General features: G+C 59.1%; 2 protein-coding genes across 2 annotated transcripts in view; one reads left to right on the top strand and one right to left on the bottom strand.

The window, feature by feature from the left end:
* SLC52A2 (solute carrier family 52 member 2) overlaps window positions 1-24,725 on the top strand; it is a 397,658-nt gene that overhangs the window by 253,987 nt on the left and 118,946 nt on the right. The gene's annotated exons all lie outside the window — the stretch shown is intronic.
* On the bottom strand, window positions 10,293-12,922 carry SCRT1 (scratch family transcriptional repressor 1). Its single transcript, XM_032776844.2, has 2 exons — window positions 12,264-12,922; window positions 10,293-11,033 (listed from the first exon to the last, which is right to left on the bottom strand). The coding sequence occupies exons 1-2, from the start codon at window positions 12,376-12,378 to the stop codon at window positions 10,309-10,311; spliced, it is 840 nt and encodes a 279-aa protein (XP_032632735.1). The 5' UTR covers window positions 12,379-12,922; the 3' UTR covers window positions 10,293-10,308.

The raw sequence follows: 24,725 nt of genomic DNA, 5'->3' as shown, positions 1-24,725 counted from the left end.
GGAGGGGCAGAGGATGCTGAATGCTCCAAGGAGAGACCCAGGAGGTGAAGCCGTGTGAGCTTCTTGCCCTGAACAAGTCTGCTCCAAGGGAGAGGAGGTTCCCCAAAGTCCTGACTGGCTTTGTGGGGAGCAGTTCCAGAGCGTCGCCCGGGGACTCCGTGACAGACACCCACCCTCTCGGCAGCTTGGGACCCCAGCCATAGCATGGACTCCCCTCTTTTCTCCCCAGCTCTCCAAGGCAGGGCCGAGTGCTGGGAACACCTGAGCAATGACTCATTCAGCTGTCTCCACGTGACCTGCCTGGACTGGCAGAGCCACTGTCCTGAGATCTCAGCGTCTCGCACAGCAGCCTAGTGATGCCAACACAGGGGGGACACGGACGACAGTTTGTTCCCACAGACGCAGGCGATGAGGCTGGTTTTAAAAAGGGCTGGACGAAGAGCAATAATAATGCTTGAGCAACTACAGCAGAGGCCTGGGGCTCAGGACACCTGGGTTCTCTTCCCAGCTCTGCCAGTGACTTGCTGGGTGACATGGGCAAGTCTTTGCCCCGATCTGTGCCTCAGTTTCCCTGTAGGTGCAATTGTTAGTGCTTATGTAATGCTCCACCAGTCAGGCACAAAGCCAAGGCTCCTGCCCCAGAGTGTAAACCCCGCAGGAAGCTCTGTGAGTCCCAGCAGTGCCTGCCACTGCACAGGAATCCCAGCCCGAGTGCTGAGGCGTTCGGGAATTGAGGAGGACTCCATGTGCCCATGGTCACCATGGAGAGTTTTCATTAATGAAACCTTGTTCTGTGGTAAATAACATTCCGGTTCCCCCCACAGCACTGTTTGCTATCGCTCTCTGCAGCATAGCGGGTGCCACATATGCAGAATTCCTAGCCCAAGCTACGTTTGAGATATACAGTGGCAAAGCCAGATGATCTCTCCAATGGTGAACCCCAGCTGTTCCACCAGTCCCGGATCTCACAAGTGTTTGGTTCAATCCACCTCCAACTTGGGGGCAAAAATCTCTGGAAGGAGACTCAGTATATAAATTGAGGGAGAAACGGAGCTTCCTGGAACACAGCAGAGAAGGTCAAAATTGGCTTTCTACTGAAAATTGTCTTGGAGGCCAGTGCCACAGCCCCATACTCAACAGAGTGAGAATTTGCCCAAGCCGTGGGAATTAACTGCCCCGTGTGTGATCACTAAAGAGCCCCAAAGGGCAAGGTCTCTTGTGTACATCTCCTCTGACTCCAGCAACCCAGGGCTTTCTACCAGCACATGGGGGTATTGGGGTCAGCCCTGACTGCAAGGGGCGGGCATGCCTCCTCCACCCCTACCCCAAGCCCCGCAGTCGGGACCATGCCCTAGCACTGCACTCCCTGTAGCCTAGACAGGGGGGCTGGAACACGTTGTGCAGTGGGGGTGCTGAGAGCCACTGAACCAAACTGTAACCCCTGGATATGATAGAAACCACTTGCAGCTGGGGGGGTGCAACAACCCCCCAGCACCCCTAGTTCCAGCGCCTCTGGCCTGAGAAGTCCCCTGGGCAGAGTGAGGAGGGAGAGTGCCCCAGCCCTGCAGGCTGGGTTGTGCTCTGGGAGAAAGGCTCCTTCTGCACAGCCAGGCCTGATTTCCCATCCAGCGCATATGCAGCATGTTGAGCCAGCAGTTCTGGAATGAGCTGGCTCCCAACCCAGCCAAACCACCGACTTTGACGCTGTAATTGCTGCTGCAAACCCCGAGTCTCCTTGTTTGGGGGGAGGGAGCGCAACTGGCCCGGGGCTGCGCCCTCCACGCGGGGTCCTACAAGGCCCAGCCGCACTGGGCTCACGGCTGCTTTCATTAGTTCAAGGGCTGGCTTCCAGCAACAGCTGAAGAGGCAGGGCGGGGGTCCGCCTGTGAGTTCTGCATGCGGCGCATTACAGGCCTCACTGAGGCAGTTGGACTGAGCGTGTGCACGCGCGGGAGGGGCTGCAAAGAACAGGATGTGCCTGATTTGCCCTTCGGGGTTTGTTAAATCGATTGCAGAAGAAAGTGCTGAAATAGCGGTACAGACACTCTCCTGTGTGAGTCACCGAGCCTGGAACAGGGGCCAGAGACTGCTGACTCCAGGCATCTGCCAGACACTGAGCTCTGGAGGATGAAGAGGGGTGCGGGGTGGGGACTTGCTAGCTTCACCGGGAACCTCCCCACCCTGCACAGAGCCTGCCCGCCTTTGGCTTGCTGCAGAAGCAGTGAGGCTCCACCAGCACTTTTGGGGGAGGGGCAAGGCTGTGGAGCAGGAAGAGGGTCATTCCTAGTGGGGGAGGCGCTGGGGTATGGAGGGGTTCAGGCATAGGCCTGAGCATTGGGAGATGTGAGTTCTAGCTCCTGCTCTGCCAGTGATTTGCTGTGTGACCTTGGGCAAGTCCCTTCCCCATGTCTCAATTTCCTCATCCATATAATAGCAACGTGCTCACTTAGTAGGAGCATTGGCAGCAGATGGAGGGCAGTGATCATTCCCCTCTATTCGGCATTGGTGAGGCCACATCTGGAGTATTGTGTCCAATTTTGGGCCCCCCCCTACAGAAGGGATGTGGACAAATTGGAAAGAGTCCAGCGGAGGGTAACAAAAATGATTAGGGGGCTGGAGCACATGACTTACAAGGAGAGGCTGAGGGAACTAGGGTTATTTAGGCTGCAGAAGAGAAGAATGAGGGGGGATTTGATAGCACTGTCAGCTACCTGAAGGGGGTTCCAAAGAGGATGGAGCTGGGCTGTTCTCAGTGGTGGTAGAACAAGGAACAATGGTCTCAAATTGCAGTAGGGGAGGTTTAGGTTGGATATCAGGAAACACTAGTTCCCTAGGAGGGTGGTGAAGCACTGGAATGGGTTCCCTAGGGAGGTGGTGGAATCTCCTTCCTTAGAGGTTTTTAAGGTCAGGCTTGACAAAGCCCTGGCTGGGATGATTTAGTTGGGCTTGGTCCTGCTTTGAGCAGGGGGTGGGACTAGACACCTCCTGAGATCCCTTGCAGCCCTGATATTCTATGATTCTATGACTTACATGGGGGGTGGAGAAGGGCACTGCTAGGCTTAACGAATGAATGCTTAAAGACCTTGGTGTCCAGTGCCTTGAACAGACCTGGACTGCCCCTTGCCAGGTATGTTTCCTGCTCCCTCACCTGTGCAGATGCCCTTTCCCCAGCTGCGTGCGGAGGAAGAGGAGGGCAGAGCAGAGGTGCCCAAACTCTGCCCAGCTCCTAGCTCTCTGGGCAGCTCTCCAGAAGCCTGAGAACTGCATTTGATTTACATCCATAACACCATGTGCTGTGATTTCCTCAGCCCTCACTAAGCCAGGTCAGGCCAGGTCAGCACCTGAATGGGAGCCACTGCAGGGAATGGGGGGAGCCAATCAGTAGGGGGTACTCTCCCCTCACAGGCAGTACCGACCCCAACACCCCAGCCTGATGCTAAGGGGTGCTGTGCTGCTACAGGGGAGATGGGATTGAAACCACCACTTCTGGCCATTTAAAGATTCCATCGCCCCCCACCCCCCTTTACACAGAACCCAAGGGGTTAACCCTGGTTTCTCCATCACATGCCATCTGGGGAGTTATTCCACCCCTAACATCCCTCTGCATGTTCATCTGGATACAGGTGCTTCTTCACCTCACTCCTCTGCTGAGCTGTCACAGTTGGTGAACAGCTGCTGCAACACATCCCAGAGGTGGTTGCATTTCCAGGCTGTTTCAGGGGACCCTCAACGTATTTCCTGTCTCTCTTACAGGCTGGTGCTGAGGCTGAACCAGTGAACAACTAGAGAAGTGCAGGGGGCTGACTGAATAATTATTAAAAAATGGAGCAGGCTGCAGCCACCCCACCTTGAACTCACACCGATGGGTGTGGAACACAGGGCGAGCTCTAGTGCAGCAGAACATGCTGGGATCTGCAGTCTCCAGGGGCAGCACTTGCCTATCCTGGATGAGGGAAGCTGTGGGAGGATGCCATGGGGTATCGGCTCACTGGGCACCAGCTCTCCCCAGAGATGCTGAGGGCTCTCGTGCCCTCGATACCAAGCCAAGGGCTGCCTCCCTTTCTGCCTTCCCTTCTGCCTCCATGCACCGTTTTGGCACAGCCGCCCCAGCTAGGCAATGGAAGTTCTTCAGGCAGATCTGCAGGCCTTGGGCTGCTGCCTGGATGCTAATGGAGGCTGGAGATGGACCAATGCTGACAGAGGCCACATCAGCTGACCTAGGCCAGCCACAGGTGGTTGTAGAGAGAACATCAGGCTTCTGGTTACAAAGTCAGGGGAACAGGAAGGAAGAGAGCAGCGGGGGCTAGTGGGACCATCCCATCTCCCAGCCATAGTGCTGCGTGCAATAGTTCCCCCCAATCCCACCTCGGGCAATGGTCTCCTGCTGAAGTAGCCTAGCAGTGCTTAATTTGTGCCTCCAGGCCTGGCGGTTCAGAGCCCCGGCGCCGCTGGGCATGGCAGTTCAGAGCCCGTCAGCTCTAGGCCTGGCAGTTCAGAGCCCCAGCACCTCTGGGCCTGGCAGTTCAGAGCCCAGCAGTTCCAGGCCTGGCAGTTCAGAGCCCCGGCACCTCTGGGCCTGGCAGTTCAGAGCCTGTCAGCTCCAGGCCTGGCAGTTCAGAGCCCCGGCACCTCTGGGGCTGGCAGTTCAGAGCCCGTCAGCTCCAAGCCTGGCAGTTCAGAGCCCCGGCACCTCTGGGCCTGGCAGTTCAGAGCCCAGCAGCTCCAGGCCTGGCAGTTCAGAGTCCGGCATCTCTGAGCCTGGCAGTTCTGAGCCCCCCAGCACCTCCAGGGCTGGTAGCTCAGAGCCCAGCGCCTCTGGGCCTGGCAGTTCAGAGCCCCAGCACCTCTGGGCCTGGCAGTTCAGAGCCCTCCAACACCTCTGGGCCTGGCAGTTCAGAGCCCCGGCACCGCTGGGCCTGGCGCTTCAGAGGCCCGGCACCGCTGGGCCTGGCAGTTCAGAGCCCTCCGACACCTCTGGGCCTGGCAGTTCAGAGCCCTCCGACACCTCAGGGCCTGGCAGTTCAGAGCCCTCCGACACCTCAGGGCCTGGCGGTTCAGAGCCCTGGCACCGCTGGACCTGGCGGTTCAGAGCCCTCTGACACCTCTGGGCCTGGCAGTTCAGAGCCCCAGCACTGCTGGGACTGGCAGTTCAGAGCCCCAGCACCTCCGGGCCTGGTGGTTCATAGCCCCAACATCTCTGGGCCAAGCAGTTCAGAGCTCCGACACCTCCGGGCCTGGCAGTTCAGAGCCCCGGCACCTCCGGGCCTAGAGGCTCGGAGCCCCGGCACCTCTGGGCCTGGCGGTTCATAGCCCCAGCATTTCTGGGCCTGGCGGTTCAGAGCCCCCCGACACCTCTGGGCCTGGCCGTTCAGATCCCCAGCACCGCTGGGCCTGGCAGTTCAGTGCCCCAGCACCACTGGGCCTGGCAGTTCAGAGCCCGGCACCTCCGGGCCTGGCAGTTCGGAGCCCCAGCATGTCTGGGCCTGGCAGTTCAGAGCCCTTTGACACCTCTGGGCCTGGCAGTTCAGAGCCTCAGCACCTCTGGGCCTGGCAGTTCGGAGCCCCAACACCTCTTTCATTACAAATTAAGCCCTGTTGCTCAACCTTTGACTGGGACCCAGAGCAAGCCTGGGCAGGAGGGAAGGTGTGCATCAGCACGGTGCTAGGGGTGTTGTGCTGCTGGAGGCAACACCACAGGGCAGAGTGCTACTGATCCCCTCCAAAACCCCACCCTGTGCCCCTCCATCCCCCACCCTATACCCCTGCTAACCCTCACCCTGCTCCCCTCCATCCCCCTCCTAACTCCGCCCTGCTCCCCCCATGCCACTCTCCTTTCATTCCTCCCTGAACCACTCCACACACACCCCCACAATCCCCTGCACCCCCAACCTGCACCCCCCAATCATCCCCTTCCTGATTCTTCTCACTCCCCTCCCCCTCCCCTTTGCCACCTTCATTCCCAGCATCCCCTCCCCCTCATCTCCCCTCCCCCTCTCGGGGGGGCGGTCCCTCTTGCTCTCGGGCTTCACAGGGCCCTCCCCGCACATGGGACTGGGACCAGCCCAGCCCAGCCCAACACAAAGGCAGGTCTCCTCCTGTTGCATCTGCCTGTGGCTGGGTCTCCGGAGCGCGAAGCTAAGGGGGCGGCCTGGCTCCCCTCCCTCTCCAGCTACTGCAAGGAGCAACCCAGCGGGAGCCCACCGGTCCCACCCGGGCTGCGCTGACCCCTCCCCAGCCCAGCTCAGCTCCCAGCGCGCAGCCTGCGCCTGCCGGGAGCGCTGCGCTGCGCTGGGCCCGGCTCGGGGCAGGCCGCGGGGCCAGGGACAGGAGGTTAGAAGGGAGCCGAGCCCCACGGGGCTCCTTTCCGGCCTCACTGTACCCCGCCTCGAGCACCCAGGCGCACAGGGGGCCCCGGCCCCGACCCGCGGGCCAGTCGCTTCCCCAGCCGGCGGGAAGGGCCCAGCCCCGCAGCACGGCGCGCCGAGCTCCGCCGGGAGCTGTTCTCAACCGGACCGGACCGGACCGGACCGGGGGCGCTGGAGGCTGGGCCCGGTTCTGCCCATCGCTCCCTGCGCAGGAGCGCGGCCCAAGGGGCCGGAGCTCGGCCAGAGCCCCTAGCTCGGGGGTCTCCCGGAGGACATGGGAGCTGCCATCTCCGAGCCGGGCAGCGACTCCTGCCCCACGCCGCTAGCCCAGCTTGGCGGGCAGCCTGCGCCCTGGGCGCATGTTCGCTCACTGCCCGGGGTGTGGGGCTGGGCGGAGAGCGCCGGCCCCCGGCTGACTGGGGGTCCGGAGAAAGGCGGGGGAGGGGCAGGAGGTGGGGGAGGGGAGTCCCCGGCTCCTTTACTGCGCTGGGCTGCTCGCTAGCGATTTGACCCGGTATTTTGAAATAAAATATTCATAAGAACCGCGGTAGCCCCGCCCAGCCAGGAGGAGCCCGCAAGGGGCACAGACGAGCCCCTCCCGCACACACGTGTTGGAATTAATTTGGTGCTATTTCCATTGACTTTTACACACACACCCCCACAGATTTCCCCCCATACACACAGAGACCTCCCCCCACCGCCTCCCACCACATCTCCCCCACTCCCACCCCACACAGACATCTCCCACCACAGCTCCCCCATGCCCCCAACGCAGCTCCCCCCCCCCGCTCACTCCATAGGCGGTTGGCCGGACAAGCCGTACTTTGCCAGGAGCTCTGGGACGCTGTTTCACTCCCCACATCCCAGCTTGCACGCCCCGCCCCCACTGCCCCCTGAGTACGGGCCCCGCCCCGCCGGGCGTTCCGATCGGCCGCTGGCGACAGGTCGCGCTACCTGTTGAGCCGAAGCGGAGCCGCGGGGGCCAGGGGCAGCCCCCGGGCGCTCCGAGCCCCCGGAGCCGGCTGGCTGCAGGAGGCCGCTCCCCGGCCGGGTCCCCTCGGGCGGCTCCGGGGTGGGGGGCTTTGTCCTTTCCAAGCCGGTCCCAGGCTCCCGCGCTCCCGGTCCCCCGCCGGGTCCGGCCCCGGAGCGCCGCGGCCTTTGTTCGCGCAGAACAATTCCGGGGCCTTTGTGGGCAGGGGCGGGGGAGGCTCAGGGTCGCGCCGGCCCCTTTGTGCTCCGGCTCCCTGGACCGGGGCCGCCCCGGGACAAATCGGCTTCGGCCTGGGCTGGACTCAAGCACTGGGCGCTCCAGAGCCAGCTCCGGCGCCCGCATGGCTGGGCAGCGGGGGGTGGGTGTCCAGGCAGCGGCTGCTCTCCGGGAATTGCCTTTGTGTCCCGGGGCTCGCTAAGATGGAGCCCGGGCGCTTTGTACCTCCCCGGCCTGGCCCCGGAGCCGGGCCGGGAGGGGGGCGCCTGGGCTGGGCCATGTCGCAGCCTCCCTGGAACCCTGAAGGGCCTAGCTCCGGCTTCGCCGTGTCCCGCTAGCCGCGGCCAGGGGTGCTCGGAGCGCAGGGAACGGCCCAGCCCCTCCCCCGCACGCAGCCCCCGGCCAGGGCAGGATTCGGGCCAGAGCCAGGCCCAGCCTCAGGCTGCTGAGCACAGAGGAGGGGCTCACCCAGTGACCCTCACCCCGAAACGCCCCCTCCCAGCAGCTGCTGGGGGGGGTGTCTAGCTCCCACCTGGGGCGCTGCTGTGAGTCGCTGGGCTTTAAAAACAAAGCGACAAACAAAAAAAACCCTCTCTCCATAGTCCAGTTTATTTTGTTTTCTTTTTATTGTGAATGCGCCAAGAGGCCTGGTGCCATTGTGCTTACTGGGACATCATTCAAATACTGGCTCAAAAAATTTCCCGGGGAAAAGCCTCCAGAAACAGGTTTAGATTCTTTACAGCTTGTAAAAATCATGTAAATTTCCAAATGGTATTTACAAGGCATTCTTGCAATATACAGTTCCCTTTTTAAGTACAAAAACAGAGGTCTATCTAATACAAGTTCCTTCTACCTGAATTCTATTAAGTTTTATTTTTATTTTGTGCTGCTTTAAGTTAGTCATAAAATGGAAAGACTAAAAGAGGAAGTGCTGTATAGGTAAAAAGGTTAGGAGCATCCACATGGCTTTTACAAAATAAGGTGATGGCATGTTTTCCTGCCAAGGGGATGTTTAGTTCTTTGTGAGCTCTCTATATGTGTGTGTGTGTGTGTCTGTCTGTCTGTGTGAGTGTGTGTGTGTCTGTGTGTGTGTAGAAATTTTGAACAGCTTGTCCAAGTATATCTATATTTTTCTCCAGATGCTTGAAATCTTTTTTAAAAAAAAATCCTTAAAGCCAAGGTGGATGTTCCTTCAAGATTTGCTAGAAAAATGTAACTAAAATGCTTGCAGTTCCCCTGGTTAGCACCACAAGCCTATAATCCTAAAACTACAATGAAGTCAAAGGCAGGCAGTGCATACATTAGAAGAGAAGGAAGAATCGTCATATAGTCTATTACACTACATTGGCATAGTCCCTGATATTCGTTGCTATTAAGAATATTGGATTAAAATGTACCTGATTTCTCAGTAATACTATTTGTCTTAAAAATAACATGCATTACGTTAATTATTGCTCTATAAGTTCAGTATCGGACTCCTAAGGAGACATATTGCCCTCAAATATACTAGCTAAAGTTTGGCAAACAAAGAAATAACCAAGGAACTCAACCCAGTGATCAGAAAGTTGGCATAGATTGAAAGAGTTTTTTGCATGCAAAAATTCTAAGTGTTAGAAAGGTGGCAACGAAAAATCGGTTCGTTCTTTCTTTTTTTCTTCAAAAAAGTGACGCAGACTTTGGCATAGCAAGGAGATATTGGCAACCAACGGAGAGGAGGTTGGAAGTAAACAACCGAGCAACTCAGTTCTGAACGCAAAATAAATCCACTGAGGAGCTGCCCCCAAAGAAACAGGAATCAATGGGGGGCCCCGAGTGTATATCTCGAGAGAGTAAAAAATCTGCGAAATAAACAGAACAATCCAACCCAGACACGTACGAAAATAGAAATAGACACTTAAAAAAACCCGTTGAAAATGACTCAACTGAAAGTACCGAAGAGCCTCGCGCCCAGGGATTGTTCCGGATTGTTCCCTTGGAAGGCGACACGTTGCGCTCGCTGGCTGCGGAGCACGAGTTTCATTTGTGGCTGTTTGTTTCCTTCGCTTCAGGAAGGTTGGCCCTGCGGAAAGCCAGGCCGATGGAGCGACACCGGACGCCCTTGCGGCTGGGCCCCGGCAGGCAGAGTCAGTCCCAAAGGTCCGTGCGAGGAGCAGCCGGAGAGCGGAGTGAGTTCCCGGGGGGGAGCGGGGGATCTCGGTTGCTGTGCTCTGTACTGGAGTTCGGGGGCGGAGAGATGGGGGGACTCCGAGGAGGGTTTGGAGTGGGGGGGATGGACGAATTGGAGAGGGGCACCCCGGAGTGCTTGGAGAGGTGGGAAGGGGGGACCCCACGAAGGATTGGAGAGGTGGGGAGGGGCTCCCAGAAAGTGGGAGGACGACCCTGCCAGGGACTGGAGGGGGGAGGGGCTCCCGGAGAGTGCTCGGAGCGGGGGAGGAGCCCCGCCAGGGACGGGAGGGACTCCCGGGGAGTGCTTGGAGAGGGGGTACGGGGACCCCCAGGGGGGGAGGAGGCCCGCAGGGACGGGAGGGGAAGAGCGGAGGGACTCCCGGGGAGTGCTTGGAGAGGTGGGAGGGGGCCCCGCCAGGGACGGGAGAGGGAGGGGTAGGGGATGGAGAGGGGGGAGGGGGCCCCGCCAGGGGCGGACGGGACTCTCAGAGGAGGAAGAGGGCCCCACCAGGGGCGGGGGGAGGGGATTTCGGAGAAGGGGGAGGGGACCCCGCCAGGGGACGCCCCCGGTCACGGCTCGCTGGGGCTGAGCGGCGGGACGGCCCCCTTGAAGCAGGCCGACTCGTAGTGCTTGTTGAGATAGGACTTGAGGGCGAAGGTCTTGCTGCAGCGCTTGCACTTGAAATGCTTGAAGGCGGAGTGGGTCTGCATGTGGGCGCGCAGGTTGGAGCGGTCGGCGAAGGCCTTGCCGCAGTGCGCGCAGCCGAAGGGCTTCTCGCCCGTGTGCGAGCGCATGTGGCCCTGCAGCAACCAGGGCCGGCTGAAGGCCTTGCCGCAGATGTCGCACTTGTGCTTGAGGTCGTGGGTGAGCAGGTGCATCGCCATGGCCGGCATGGACACGTAGACCTTGCCGCAGGTCGGGCACTTCTTGGCCATCTTGCTGTCCAGGCTGCGGTGCGTCTGCTTGTGCCGGCTGAGGTTGGAGGAGGTGGCGTAGGTCTTCCCGCACTCGCTGCACCGGTGCCGCTGCAAGCTGCGCGCCCCGCTCACCGCCTTGCGCCGCGACCGCCCGTCCGTGATGAAGAAGGCGTCCACCGCGTAGCCCTCGCTCACCGCCGCGTCGCCGTTGATGTAGCCGGCGGCGATCTCCGAGTGCGGGCTGTCGGGCTGGTCCGAGTCCGGCGCGCCATAGTCCCCGTGCGCCCCCGGGTAGATCGGCCCCGGCGAGGGCACCTTGATGGCGCTTTCGCTTTCGCCTTCATAGACCGCCGGGGTGATGTAGTCACTGATGTACCCTGCGGGGGAGGGGGACACGGAGAGGCGCGTTACCTCGGGGGTGGGCCGGGGAGAGAAGCTGGGGCGCTCCCGGGTGAATAGATGCAACAAGCTGCCCCTCGAGGGGCCCCCCTCAGCTTGCCCGCGGCAAGGGAGCCGGCTCCGGGATGAAGTGCGGGGCGATGAACCAGGAGCCGGCTCGCCACTGTCATGCTAATGGCCCTGGCGTTTGATGAACCTCCCCCGCCAGCCACCCTCTTCATCATTCCCCGAGATTCCCGCTCGCTTGGCCGGCTGCTGGGCGCAGATAGGCGGAGGGGCGGGGGGAGGCTGGGGAGATGCGGCAGCCGAGCGCTGCTCTGGCTCCTGCTAATTGGGGGCCGCAACTCCGAGCGCTCATTAAGATTCCTCTGAATGCAACGCGAGGACACGACTGCGATGTGCCCCTCCCCCGCCCCCCGGAAAGCCCCACAGAGGTGACACCTTCCTCTCCGGGGAACACTCAAGGTCAGGTCTGCGACTGAGCCTAAAGAGGGAGGCCCGGGGCATGACCTTTCCTTCCCCCCCAAACCCCTTCAGCCAATTCCCTCCCGTTATGCAACACGCTGCAGACATGCTGCAGTCAGCACAAGCCAGCAGCCAGCGAAGTGAGCATCGCCCCTGGAAAACAGCGCCTGGGCTGGGGGCAGCCTCTCTGAGCCGGGTCAGTCCGAAAGGAACTTTCCGCCCAGAGCTTTATCCTCCTCGGGCACGATTAATGGACCGGCGCCAGTCAGGGGGGCAGCCCGGGGCCCGGCGACGCCTGGAGGCTGCTAACAGTTGTCCTTGAACTTGGCTAGTGGCAGACAAAAGGGCCTTCCAAACAAAACCATTTCTGCAGCGGTGAATTCCGACCCCTCTCCCCCGCCCCCAGCTGGGATTCCGTCACCCCCACCCCTGCACCGCCTCGGTACCTTTTTGTTCTCCAGGGCTAATTTTAGTGCCGGGGAAGGAAGGACCAGAGCGATTGGGTTGCATTAAAATGTGCAGAGTCAACAGCCTCGGAGAGGCAGAGCCCTGCTCAATATGGCTCATCGCGGGCTACATTCCAGGGAAGGAGGCGGGCGGCCCAGAGGAATGCGGCCCCGAGTGCAGCTCAAACCGCAGCGCAGCCCCGGCGCAGGCCCCGACCGCCCCGCTCCCTAGCCAGCCCGGGCAGGGGTGTCACATCGCCCAGCCCCTGCCCGGCTCGGCTCGGCTCGGCTCTTTACCCTTGTCATGGAGCCGCGAGCTGAAGTCTGTTCGGGATCTGCCGTACGAGCTCTCTAGATCAGCCGAAGAAAAATCATCGAGTTTGACCTTTTTGACCAGGAAGGATCTTGGCATGGTTTCTAGCCGCGGCCGAGGCGGAGGAGCGCGGCAGCTGGCCGGTTGCCTCTGGGTCAGCTATTGGGGGGAGGGGGGAGAGAAACGGATCCCAGCAAAAAATCTTTACAGAAACGCCCGTTAGAAAAAGTCTCCCGGCGCTATGGCTTTGTGGCTTGCTGGGTGGTTTTGCTTGCTCGGCTGTGCAGTCCCCAGCCCCAACCCCGCTGCTGAGCTGCCCAGTCCGCCTGCCGCGATCGGCCCTTGTTCCAGCCCCAGATCCAGCGGCTTTTGTGCAGCAGAGGAGGCGGCTGGCTGCCCAGGCCCGTCCTGTCGCCCTCCAGCGCGGTTCAAAAGCCCACCCTGAGGTCCAGGGGTCACCAGCCCAGAGCTGGCTCCTCAGACATCGCCCGCAAGTTCAGCACTGGACAGCTCCCGGCGCTCGGGAGCGGCTCCAAGCTTCGGTTCCCTCCTGCGCCGTGCGCTGCAATGCTTATTGTTCTGCTCGGGGCTGGCTGTTGTTCCTTGTCAGCACTGGACAGCTCCCAGGCTCTGCCGCAGCCGCTGTGGAAGGTCCTGAATTTCTGAAGACTCTGATCAGCTGTTTGGATTTATAATGCAGCGATCAGGTGGTGGACGGAAATGGAAGCGCTTAATTTAATCCATCAAAAAAAAAAAATCTCCCGGGAACAGCAGTGAGACTAGATGATTTAGTGACGCTGTTGTGAGTCGCCTCCTGCCTGGGCTTTCTGCGAGTGAGATCAAAAGGGAGAAAAGAAGAAGGGAGACAGGGTTCCCTGTTGAGGCCCAGAGGCTCAGGCCTGTCTTTGACCGCCCGCTCCCCCCCCGGGCACCCAGGCGGGTTCCCGAGGGGCAGCTCCGGGATCCTGGGGGCGGAGCTCCGCCCTGGCGCGGCCGGAGCTAATGAGAGGCTCTTTCTTTGATTTATCGGCGGGGGAATCAGCAGGACCTGTGGGCTCTGTGATGCAATAAAAAGCTACATGTTCACTTTTTAATGAGGAAAGTGCCAAGCTGGCTCGTCCTTTTGCTCCAGCTGGTTTGGGGAGGCAGTGGGGTGCAGTGGTTGGAGCAGAGGCTGGGGCAGGACTCCTGGGTTCTTTCCCAGCTCTGGGAGGGGAGCAGTTCCTAGTGGTTAGAGCAGAGGCTGGGCGTCAGGACCCCTGGCATCTACCCCCAGCTGTGCGAGAAAGTCTTGCCTAGTGGTTAGAACAAGGGGGATGTGAACCAAGACTCCTGGCTTCCAGTCCTGGTCCAGCTGTGTGAGAGTGGGCCCAATGCTTCATTTCTCTGGGCCTCCACTTCTCAAAAGGAGTGGATAAGCGACACCCCCACATCCATTAATTCCCGCTTGCAGAATCCTTGCAGATCTTCCATGGAAGCTGCCCAACCAGTGCGCAGTGTGGGCAGCGTTATGAGTTTATCCCAGCTTGCACTCCGGCCATTTCTATACAACTCCATTGATAGCAGGTTAAATCGTGGGGTGGGGGGAGCCGTCCGGTGGTTTTAATAGCTCAGTCCTTACTCGGCCAAGCCTCCCGTTGACTCACGGCCCGACCTCAGGAGGTGACCCGCTGTTAGTTCCCCTCTGAACCCCACCAGGGTGCTGGGAACGCGCAGTCCCTGCGCACAGGACGTTGCAATCTCAAGGTTTGATCGATGGAAATAAATCAGAAGATAAGAGACCCTGGGATTTGAAATCCCTCCACACCCCCACCCCAGGGGTCCAGATCCTGAGCACCTGCCACTCCCATTGGGGCCGAAACATCTGCCAGGGACAGGGTCCCTTCCGGGGGCTTTGCCTGGCCTGGAGCGGCCAGCGAATCACCGCTGGACTCTCCCCTCCCTCCCCCCGCAGGCCTGGAGCCGCCTCCTGCAGGGTATCAAGTTAACCCTCCAGGTTGCAATTGTTTCCCCGTGAATCTCTGTGTGATCCCTGCTGCTCCCCTGCCCTGAGTTCTAATGAGCAGCAGCGCTGCGAACCCCAGGGCCTCGGGAGCCGGGCATTTGTGCGGATTTTCCACCCTCCCTCTTTACCCCCAGCAGATTGATGTGACTGCAACCAAGCTAACAATCCGCAGCCGCCTGAAGTTTACAAGTCACCCTCTTACATCACGTCCTCCGGGCCAATGGCGTTCGGCTCATGCTAATGAGGCGCGCAGGGGAGCAGAACCCCCCCACCCCCCAACGATTCCTTTAGGAGACATATGTCCCTAATTAACACACACCCGGGCACGGGCCTGCTCCTATTGTCCTACCCGGGTCGGGCTTGGTCGCTTCTGCAGGAGACCCCGGGGCGGGCTCTTCAGTGACCCCCCAGCCTCTCTGCACCCCCATGGACTTCAGCAGGGGGGAGCGGTGTCCCCCCCCGGGGGGGGTGTCCCGCCCCGGGGACCTGCCGGTTTGTCACTCTCCATCCACACGCATACGGTGCAGGGGGCACACACAGATGTGTGCATCTGCCTGCCTGCACCTAGGCTTGGATGTGTGGGTCTGTCACACACTCACACACACACACTCACACAAACACACACACTCACACACTGACTCACTCTCTCACATCCACCCTCACACACACATACACTCACACACACATGCACGCACACACACATACGCATGCTCACACACACACTCACACACACATTGTCTCACATACTCAGATACATACACTCTCTCTTTCACACACACACATGCGTGCACACACACACACTCACGCACTGTCTCTCACACACCCACACTCACATACACACACTCACTCTCTTTCATGCACACACTCACATACACGCACACTCACACTGACACTCATTCTCACTCTCGTGCACACTCACTCTCACACACATGCACGCACACACATGCACACACACACATTCTTTCTCTTTCACACTCACACATGCACACTCACACTCACACATGCGTGCACACACATGCACACACTCACTCACACACACATTCTTTCTCTTTCACACACACACTCACACGTGCACACACACTCACACACTGTCTCTCTCTCACACACACTCACACTCTCACACACACATGCACACTCACTCACGCTCACATACACACTCTCTTTCACACACACTCACATACACACATACTCTCTCTTTCACATACACTCACACACACTCACACTCACATACACACACACTCATACACACACTTTTTCTCTCACACACTCACACTCTCTCTCACACACACACTCACATACACACATACTCCCTCTCTCTCTCTCTTACACACACACACACACGGGTGCATGTGATTTGCAGGTGAGAGGGGAGGAAAATCTGACCCCAAACAAGCCCGCGAATGAAATCCCAACTCTTGCCTCGCTGTGAAGGTTCTGTCGTCTGACAGAAACCGGATCATTCTTTGCACCGGATTTTATTTCATCGGCGGTTGAAATCGGGCTCACATCTGATTTCTCTAGTCATGTACAAACCAGACCCCGGACCAGAGCCGGTTCCCTGCTTCACCCTGAGCCCGTTCCTGGGATGTCACCTGAGCAGAACCCCCCAAGGGGTGTGTTTCCCCAGCACCTCCCTTGACAGCAGCTCCACAGAGGGGCTGCGGATCCCAGACCCCTGTAACCCTGGCGCGTCCTGTGGCTCCTACCCGTGGGGTCAATCGTATCCCCGCTCCCCTCTTGGCCAACCGCCCGGCTGAGGGGCCCTCTGCGCCCCCCTTCTTCCAGGGGCTGCTGCCTGAAGGGTCTCGCGAGTGGGAGCGAGCGGGAAACTGAGTCCCGACTGAAGCGAAGCGCGCGGAGGGGGCGCACGGAGATTCCTGGCCGGGGAGGACCGCTGCTCCCTGCAGCCGCCGGCTGGGCAAAGCGAGCTGCGTCCGACACCCTGTCCCTGCGCTCCGCCGCAGCTGGCGCCAGCGCGGTCCGGTTCGCCCCAGGGCTCCAGCGGCTGCTCGGTTTGATCTGGTGACCGGACTAAGAACTTGCTCCATGAATGTCCCTCGGGCGCAGGGAACAACCCCACCCCCACCCCAGGAGATCGCTCGAGTCCTTTCCCAGGCTCCCCTAAGACCTCCCCAGCCTCCAGCGGGGCGGCGGCTGGGCCCGGGGAGCGGCATCTGGAGGGGAAGGAAGCCCCAGCTCTGGAAAGCGTCCAGGGGAAAGTGGCTTAAAGGACCAGGGAGCGCTCAGCGAGCACCTGCTGTGCGACATATCAGCGCGGAACAGGCTGGCTGGGCGGGGGAGCCACATTTACACTACAAACGTGCGCCGGGAAACACACGGGCGGGGCCCCGAGCCCCGGGTGCGACAACCCGGCTGAGAGCCACAACCCGGGGCATCCGAGCACAGGCGCACACCCCACACCAGACACACCCAGCGAGACTCTCGGGCAGAGCCATCCCGGATCTCACACACGCACCAGCCCGAGCCCCCCCGCTCCCCGGGCTGCCCCCCAGCCAGGGCCCCGAGCCCCGCGCGTCTGCCCGGACCCGCCAGGGAGAGCGCCCAAGCGGGGCTCGGCGCGCCCATTAAGCAGGTAAGTACAGTAATTGAGCGCTGGCTGCCGCCGAGAAGTGCTGATTTCAGCTAAACGGGGAAGAAAGATACAAGCTCCCTTCATTTGCATAATAATAGAGCACGAGGCAAAGCAACACTGAAACGTCTTGTCTGCTGGTAAATCAAAGCGCTTCATTAGCATTTAATTCTCACTCTCGCGGGCTGGATTGGAAGGCGAGTGCTCCGGCGGCCCCGGAGAACCTCCCCAGGAATCCATGCGAGCCACAGCCCGGGGCTCGGCCCTGTCCAGCCCAGGGTCAGGCTGTGCAGACCCGCCTCTGCCTGCAGCTGCTGTCGGAGCTGGTCCCACTGGCTGGAGCGGGGCTTTGCCCAGAGCTTGGCAGGGGCCGGGGAGACAGGGGCCTCGGGGGACCTGGCTTCTGCTCCTGCTCGTGCCACTGACCTGGGGCCCATCCCCTTTGTCTGCTGAGCAGGGCCTGGCTCTGGGCAGGCCAGGTAAGGCCTTTCTGGCGCCGCTCTAGTGGGCCCTGGTATTAGGGTGACCAGATGGCCCGAATTTATAGGGACAGTCCGGACTGTTGGGCCTCTTTTTTATACAGGCTCCTATTACCCTCCAACCCCGCCCCGATTTTTCACATTTGCTGTCTGGTCCCCTTCCCTGGTAGAAATCCGGAGTGACTCCGTTGCAGCCAGCCAGCCCCAGGCTGGTGTAAATAAGAGCAAGCCAGCCCCCCCTTTCCCCCGAGTGGCTCTGGCCTGCCCCTCCCCCTGACACCACGGATCCTCTCCCAGAGGGAGGTCTTAGTTAACTTCCTTTCTGTTCTAAGCACTTGATTTTGGCCTTATCCCGAGGAGCCCTTTCTCTGCCAAGGCACTTGTGCTTGAATATGTTATTAACCTTATTGCCAGGTCCCGCCGCCGAGCTCGAGCTGCATTAGCATCCATGGCCCAAGGGCTTCTGCGACTCCAGTGCAGCTGGGACCAATTCACCCCAATCCCCCTCCCCTCCCCTCCGCTCCCCAGCAGCTCAACCAGCAGCTCCAGAGAGGAGGGCATCAGAGACAGTGCCTTGGAAATCCTGGGGAGGGGGTCCCCTTTCTTCAGGCACTGGGACCCTGCAGTGCTTCCAGTGATGTGACAGCCAGAGCCTGGATACCGTGGTGAGGGGCCCTTAGATCTGGAGTCCCATGTTATCAGCCAGCCAGCGCATTCCCGTTTTGCTTCCCCTCAGCTGTCTAGCAGCAGGTGGAACAGGACCGAGGACCTCCCAGCAACTGCTGCTTTATTCCAGTGACCAGGGCAGTCCTTCCTTCTGGTCAAGGTCCAAGTTTCTTGCTGGAGGTCCAGACTGTCATGGAGTCTCCGGGCGATGCTCTGGAACAGCTCCCCAATAAGCCAGTCAGGACTTTGGGAGCCTCCTCTCTCTTGGAGCAGACTTGTTCAGGGCAAGAAGCTCACACGGCTTCACCTCTTGGGTCTCTCCTTTGAGCATTCAGCATCCTCTGCCCCTCCGTGCGCTTCCCACAGCGAGCCCACCCCAGCGGGGTCCTGGGGAAGCCACAGGGTCCTGCACCCCCATTTTGCAGTCAAACGTGACTCTCAGCCAGCCAGTAATACAGAGGTTTATTCGATGGCAGGAACAGGGTTTAAAACAGAGCTTATAGGTACCGTGAACCGGACCCCTCGGCCGGGTCCATTCTGGGGGGCAGTGAGCCAGACCCGCAGGTCTGCACTTCACTCCTCATCCCCAGCCAGCTCCAGACTAACAACCCCCTCCAGCCCCTCCTCTCTGCTCAGCTCCTTTTCCGGGCCAGGAGGTCACCTGACCTCTTTGTCTCCAACACCTTCAGTTGGCACCTTTGCAGGGGAGGGGCCCAGGCCATCAGTTGCCAGGAGACAAAGGTCAGGCATTTAGATGCACTGGCCCTTTGCTCTGCCAGATACTTAAGAACTGCCATGGGGACACTGAGGCACCAATACATTATTCAGAGAAAACATTAAGAACATTCCTAGTTCATCACACAGACTCCTGTGAAAATGACAACAGTCATGATAATAGAAAGTAAATAAAAAGACTCCAGGTCCATTCAAAAGTGTCCGGGATCCAGATCTCGCCCCAGTCCACCTGCTGCCGACCCCTGCAGTCCCCTTTGGGCAGAGCAATTCAGCAAAGGCATTTAAACAAATGGTGCCAGAGCCAGGGGAGCTAACATGTTACAAGTAGAGGGAACAACAGAAATGAGCCAGGACAAAACCAAAGGCGTTTAGGACAAACTGCTGCACCCTGGTGTTGACCCACCAAGGAGCTGGGCTGGATTTTGTGCAGAGCCCCAAACCCGCTGGCTTGTGTGCCATCCTCTGTGTGTCTACAGTGCAGCTACCCAGCCCAGTGAGTGTGAGATGGAGGGAGTGAGCCTGCTAAACAAATGAAGAAAGCAGGCTGTGGATTGAAGCAAAAGCTTTTGAAGTCTGGTCTCCTGATAAAAAGGCTGCACAAAATAATCAGTGTGTTAACTAAACGGGCTCCACCGAAGAAGAAGGAAGAGGAATGCCCCTTGGGGTATCGTTCTGCCTGCAATATTTTAATCATGGATTTTTATTCCAGGAGCTTGCCATGGTAAATGCAGTCAGAAAGCTGGGCTTCCTTGTGTCTCCCAGGCAGGTATTCAGCCCTAGATCCATCGAAATTTGGGATTCTGCTTCTGTTCCAGCAACAGATCTTTCCGGGGCATGTTCAAGCTCTCCTTGCTTTCTGAAGTCTGCACCCTGAGCACACAGATAGAAAGTGGCTCCCGCACAGGCCCTGGCCGCTCAGGCGGTGGCTAATGGGCAGCACACGGAGCACGGCTCTGAAGTCAGCTCAGGCTGTCAGGAACACTCCGTTGTCTCCATGAGCTAGTCTGGTGGCCTGCCTGACACAAGTTTGTTGGGCCTCGCCCCATTTCTGAGGGTGGTGTGTCAACATCCCCAAACTCCCCCCTCCCACATAGGCATGAAGTCCCCTATCCTGGAAACATGCACGCGAGTGAGTTGTGCCCTTGCCCTTAGGGGTACTACTCACAAAGGTAACGCTACTCATGTGTGTAAGTGTCTGCAGGGTCAGGGCCTACGTGTCGTGTTCTGCAGAGAGGGTGGTTTGGACCGAGGAGACTGACCTTTGTGGTAGCAGGAGACCCTTGTAGGCAGCGGGAGGCAGCCTGGCAGGGTGGCGGTGGCATTGTACCTGCTCTGGATTCACCCAGACGTTGCATCCTCTGGTGCCACCCAGGGCGAGTGTTCACAGACCTCAGAGCAGCCCGGAGACTAACCAGAGGGAACAAATATGTGGCCCAGGCTGCATTCAGAGCGCGTCCCAACATCAGCTAATTAATCTTGAAAAGGAGACACTGAGAATTCCCCACCTCCTGCAAGACAAGAAGACCCCGCTGTTCCCATCAGGAAAACAAGAGGCCAGCCCTCAGCTGGGCTAACTAGTGTCACATCCTGGACGGCAGCAGAATGGCCCCCACTGGCTTTAACTGTTCACAGATTGGTAGGACAAGGGAACAAACCCTGACAGACCAATGCTCCCTGGGGAGCAGGTGCTGCGAGCTCATGCAGGGCCTGTCCCAATGGGTGGAGCACCCACAGCCTCTGGAGATTCAGTGGGTGCTGATGGTGCTCAGAGCTTCTGGAACGCAGGTCCCTGCTGCCTCACCGCGATGTATGTCTGCACTATGGCCGCCCAGCTACAGCAAAGCAGCTGTGGTGCCCCTGGGCGCCAGGTTTGTATAAGTTTTGGTGGTGCCCAGAATGGGTCCAAGCAGAGCTGTCCTGTCCTGCGCTTCAGGGGGACACAGGGACCTGGGGGGTAGTGGGAGGCCTGGCGTCGGTAGCAGCAAGTGACCTGGCCTCAGCCCACCCCTTTCCCCTCCACCCACCGGATCCCAGTGTTGCTTGGGGGAGGGGGCAGAAGCCAGAAAGAGGTGGGGGTGGGGGCAGGGGCTTGGGAGAAGGGGTGAATGGGGGTGGGGAGGGGGAAAAGCAGAGGTGGGCTGGGGCCAGGTTGCTCGCTGCTGCCGGCGCCAGGCCCTCCACTAAGCCCCCATGGCTGCCCTGGACCCAGAGCCGTCCTGTCCATAGGACAGACCGGGGCAACCGCCCTGTGCCCCATGCCTTCGGGGACCCCATGCTTCAGTGAGCAACCTGGCCCCAGCCCGCCCCTGTTCTGCCCCCTCCCTGCCCCCATTCCACTCCTTCCCCCACGCCCTGCCTCGCCCCTTTCCAGCTTCTGCCTCCTCCTCCAAGTGACCCCGGGAGCCGGTGGGATGGGGAGGGGGTGGAGACCCCCGCTAACCCCTCAGGCCACTCTGGACCCCACATCCCCCTGAAGCACAGGGCCCCCAAAGCCTAAACATTGGTGGAGCCGGGCCCACATTCCTAAACATTGGTGAAGCACGGGGCCCATGGGCCCATGTAACTCACCGCCCGTGGGTAGTGTAGACACTTCCTACGTTGACTGAAGAGGTTTTCCTTCAATGGAATCAGTCCACCTTTCTGAGAGGCAGGAGCTGGGTTGATGGAGGATTCTTCAGTTGCCCTAGATGGATCTGGCCCAGGAGTTAGGACAGCCAAGCCACAGCACTCCGGGTGCAAACCTTCCCCAGCCCTGAGAGACGTCGCTAGCTCCATCAAATCTTTAAGGGTAGACCAGGTCTGGGAGCCCGCAGCCCAGTGCCTTGCAGGCAGTCCTCACCACGCAGTAATGCGCAGTGTGAATTAGAAATAGGGGATCCTGCGAGCCCCTTTCTCCCCGAGCTAGTGGGAGCCCTGGTCCCAGCACTGGCTGATGGAGAGCGGAGCTGCTTTTACCGGGAACACTGCAGTGCAGCTCACAGGGCAACAGGTTCCAGCCACCGCTGTGACCTACTGCTCAGCTGGAGATGGAGTATTGCATGCTGGGAGCTGTAGTCTTTAGGGGACAGATTTTTGGAAGACTGTTGGCAATCAGGCCCTGGGAGCCACGCTCTTTTGTGACTCTGACGCTGTGGATGGCAGCTCCAGGCTAAAGACAGGGCGGTTTGTATTGCTGGGTGAATGGCGGAGATAGTTCCCAGGTGCATCGTCAGCTAGAAGCCGAGGTTTGATTGTCCAATCCCTATCGGCATGAATTTTCCATGGATTTCCAGGAGAGCAGAGTTCTGCTCATACCGAGGGACAGAAGACACATTGTAGGGTCATAGCAGAGATTTCCATGGAATTCATTGCAGGGGGCAGACTCAGCAAACTTCTGCTATTCCCCTCAGCAGACCAGGACCCCAGCTGCCATAAATCAGCGTCACTCTGCTGGAGACCAGCAGCTCTGCTGGTTACACCTGCTGACCGGCTCTGCCCCAGACAGAGCTGCTGCTTTGCTGCTGATGGCCGCAGTTTCTTGCTAGCAGGAGCACTGAGCTGTGCTGGTGGGAACCACAGTGGGGATGTGTCTTTGGGCAGAGTCTCTCCTTCCCATTCACAACAGCTATTGCAACGAACTAGTTGTCAGGCTGGGGGTGCTCATCTCAGCGTGGCAGCTCTGAGCTCTCCGTACGAGCCTCAGCATCAGCCAGGACTCCCTTCAGCAGCATCCGGAGTTTCCCTAAACAACAATCTTTCAGACGTAACACAGAGTGTTCATTGTGTGTGCTGGTGACCTGCAAAGACAGCTACAAATGCAGCTCACACAACGAATCAACACAAAGGAGGGAGAGAAGGGTTGAAATATTCCCCATCCCCTGGTGGCTTTTATGGGGATCTCCTGGGAGACACATGCAGACTGGGATGCGCTGCAGACCCCACTCTGGCAGAAAAAGAGTAAACTGGAGCCAGAGAGAAATGAATGTACTTGGTTGCACCTAATGGGTGGGTGAAGCCAACTTGGGGCAGAGCTGGGTGGCTGATTTAAGGAGGCATCTCAGCTCGAGGGATGGAGGTGACTGAGGAACTTCAGGGGAGGTGGAAAGGCCAGGGTGACCATAGACCTTCTCCTGAGAAGGTAGCACTGGCAAAAGGCTAGGAGAGACACTGAGTGAGGGCAGAAGCAGAGCAAGATCCTGTGGTGAGGCTTGATCAAAGGGCCAGACCCCAGGGCAGTACCCTGGGGGTGCAGGTTCTGGGAGAGAGAGGGACACAGAGAGCCTGGAATGAATCAGATGAGAGCTGGGTCTCCAGGGAGAAAGTCTGGGAGGTGTTGCTCTGTCCAAGGGCTGGAAAGAACTCTGTGGTGCCCAGGAAGGGGTGACCAATCTGGAGGAGCAAGCCAGGAAGGGCTGGAGGAATGACAGGCTGAGGAAGGAAGTGGTCCAGGGAGGCAGAGAGGAGGCTGAGAGAGCAGACCTTAGCTGCCAGCTACAGGATCCCTTACCTGGGACCCGGAGCAGAGCGAAGGCCGAGGTTCTCCTACCAGCCACCAAGAAAGATGAGGTGAAAGCCCTCTGAGATGAGCAGTGTGAGGGCCATTGAACCTGGGGTCGGGCTGCAGATGTGGCATAAGGTCTTTGGACTATTGTTCCATGGGACACTCAGACAGGGTGAGACTGAACATGACCTGGCCGGTGGGTTGAGTCCTGAAGACAAAGCGGACCACAGCTGTGGAGGCAGCCTGCCACACCCTGCCCTGCCATTGCTGTGTCAGTGGCTGGGCGAATGGGGAGGGGTACCAGGAAAATGGAAATTAAAACTGGCCTTATGATAGCAAATATCACAGGGGCTTAACTCCTCCTCCTTCAGAGATAGGCCAGCCCCTTGTCTGTCTCATTGTTCTCTTCCAGTGCCGGGGTCTGAGGGACGTCTCTGAGGCTGGCGTAGTGCTAAGCAGTGCCTCAGTAGATCTCTTATAGAGGGTGCCTGCTCAAGGAACCCGGGCACTGCCAGTTGGGATCAGAACCCAGGTCCAGCTAGACCAGTGTCCTGCCCCAGCTCCAGAGGAAGGCTCAAGAACCCTGAAGTGAGCAGTCATGGGATTACCTGTCCCATCCTCTCCCTTCACAATATCTGCAGCACTAACAAGGGTCTGGAATGAGCGATGGGAAAGGGATGGTGCAAAACCAGGCAACTGCGCAGTGCCTGGGGACAATCAGGGGCTGAGGCGTTGGACACCTGGGCCTTTCATGGTATAGCCAGGGGTCAGTCAACTGCGGGCGCAGACTGGCCTAGGAATAAGGCGGGACTCACTCTCCCAGCATATGCTGGGCCTGGTATTTCCTGGGCAGGTAGAACTGGATGTGGCCATCGGCTGAGCCATGTTCTCAGCAGATGGGATCTTGGCAGCAGGGGATCTGCTCCAGGTATCCTGCGGAAGCTGCTGGCTTGACAGCCCTGCAGACTATTCACAGGTCAATGGCAGGGGGAGTTTTCCCCACACTGGCCCTCAGCTGTGGCCTGGAGGGGTCCCTTTAGGTGGCTGGAAAGTCTCATTCAGTCTCCACGGCCTGTTTGGTCCTTTGCCTTTCCCCAGCAAAGGTGTGATAGGAACCCACTGCACGGTGGTGGCTTGGGTGGTGCAGTCACTTGCTGTGACGAACTGGGACTGTTCCTAATGTTTGCTCTGAATACTGTGTTGGTGCCTCAGTGTCCCCTAGGCAGTTCTTAAGTATCTTGGTGGTGGGATAAGGGTGTGTGATTGCTACAGAGGAAGGGGCCAGTGCCCCTAACTGCCGGGCACTCTGCCTCCTAGCAACTGATGGCCTGGGCCCCTCCTCTGGGTCGTGGGGAAACCACAGAGGGTCTGCCAGCCCCACTTGTGCAGTCAGACGTGACTCGCTTAGCGGCAGCACACACACACGCCGTTTATTCGATGTATATAGCACAGTTAAAAAGAGCTTGTGAGATACTATGCGCATGAACGCGT

Source organism: Chelonoidis abingdonii, chromosome 2 (assembly GCF_003597395.2).
Source record: "Chelonoidis abingdonii isolate Lonesome George chromosome 2, CheloAbing_2.0, whole genome shotgun sequence".
Classification (NCBI taxonomy): Eukaryota; Metazoa; Chordata; order Testudines; family Testudinidae; genus Chelonoidis; species Chelonoidis abingdonii.
The sequence above is the reverse complement of the archived record's forward strand: the minus strand, read 5'-3'. Positions and strand labels throughout refer to the sequence as shown.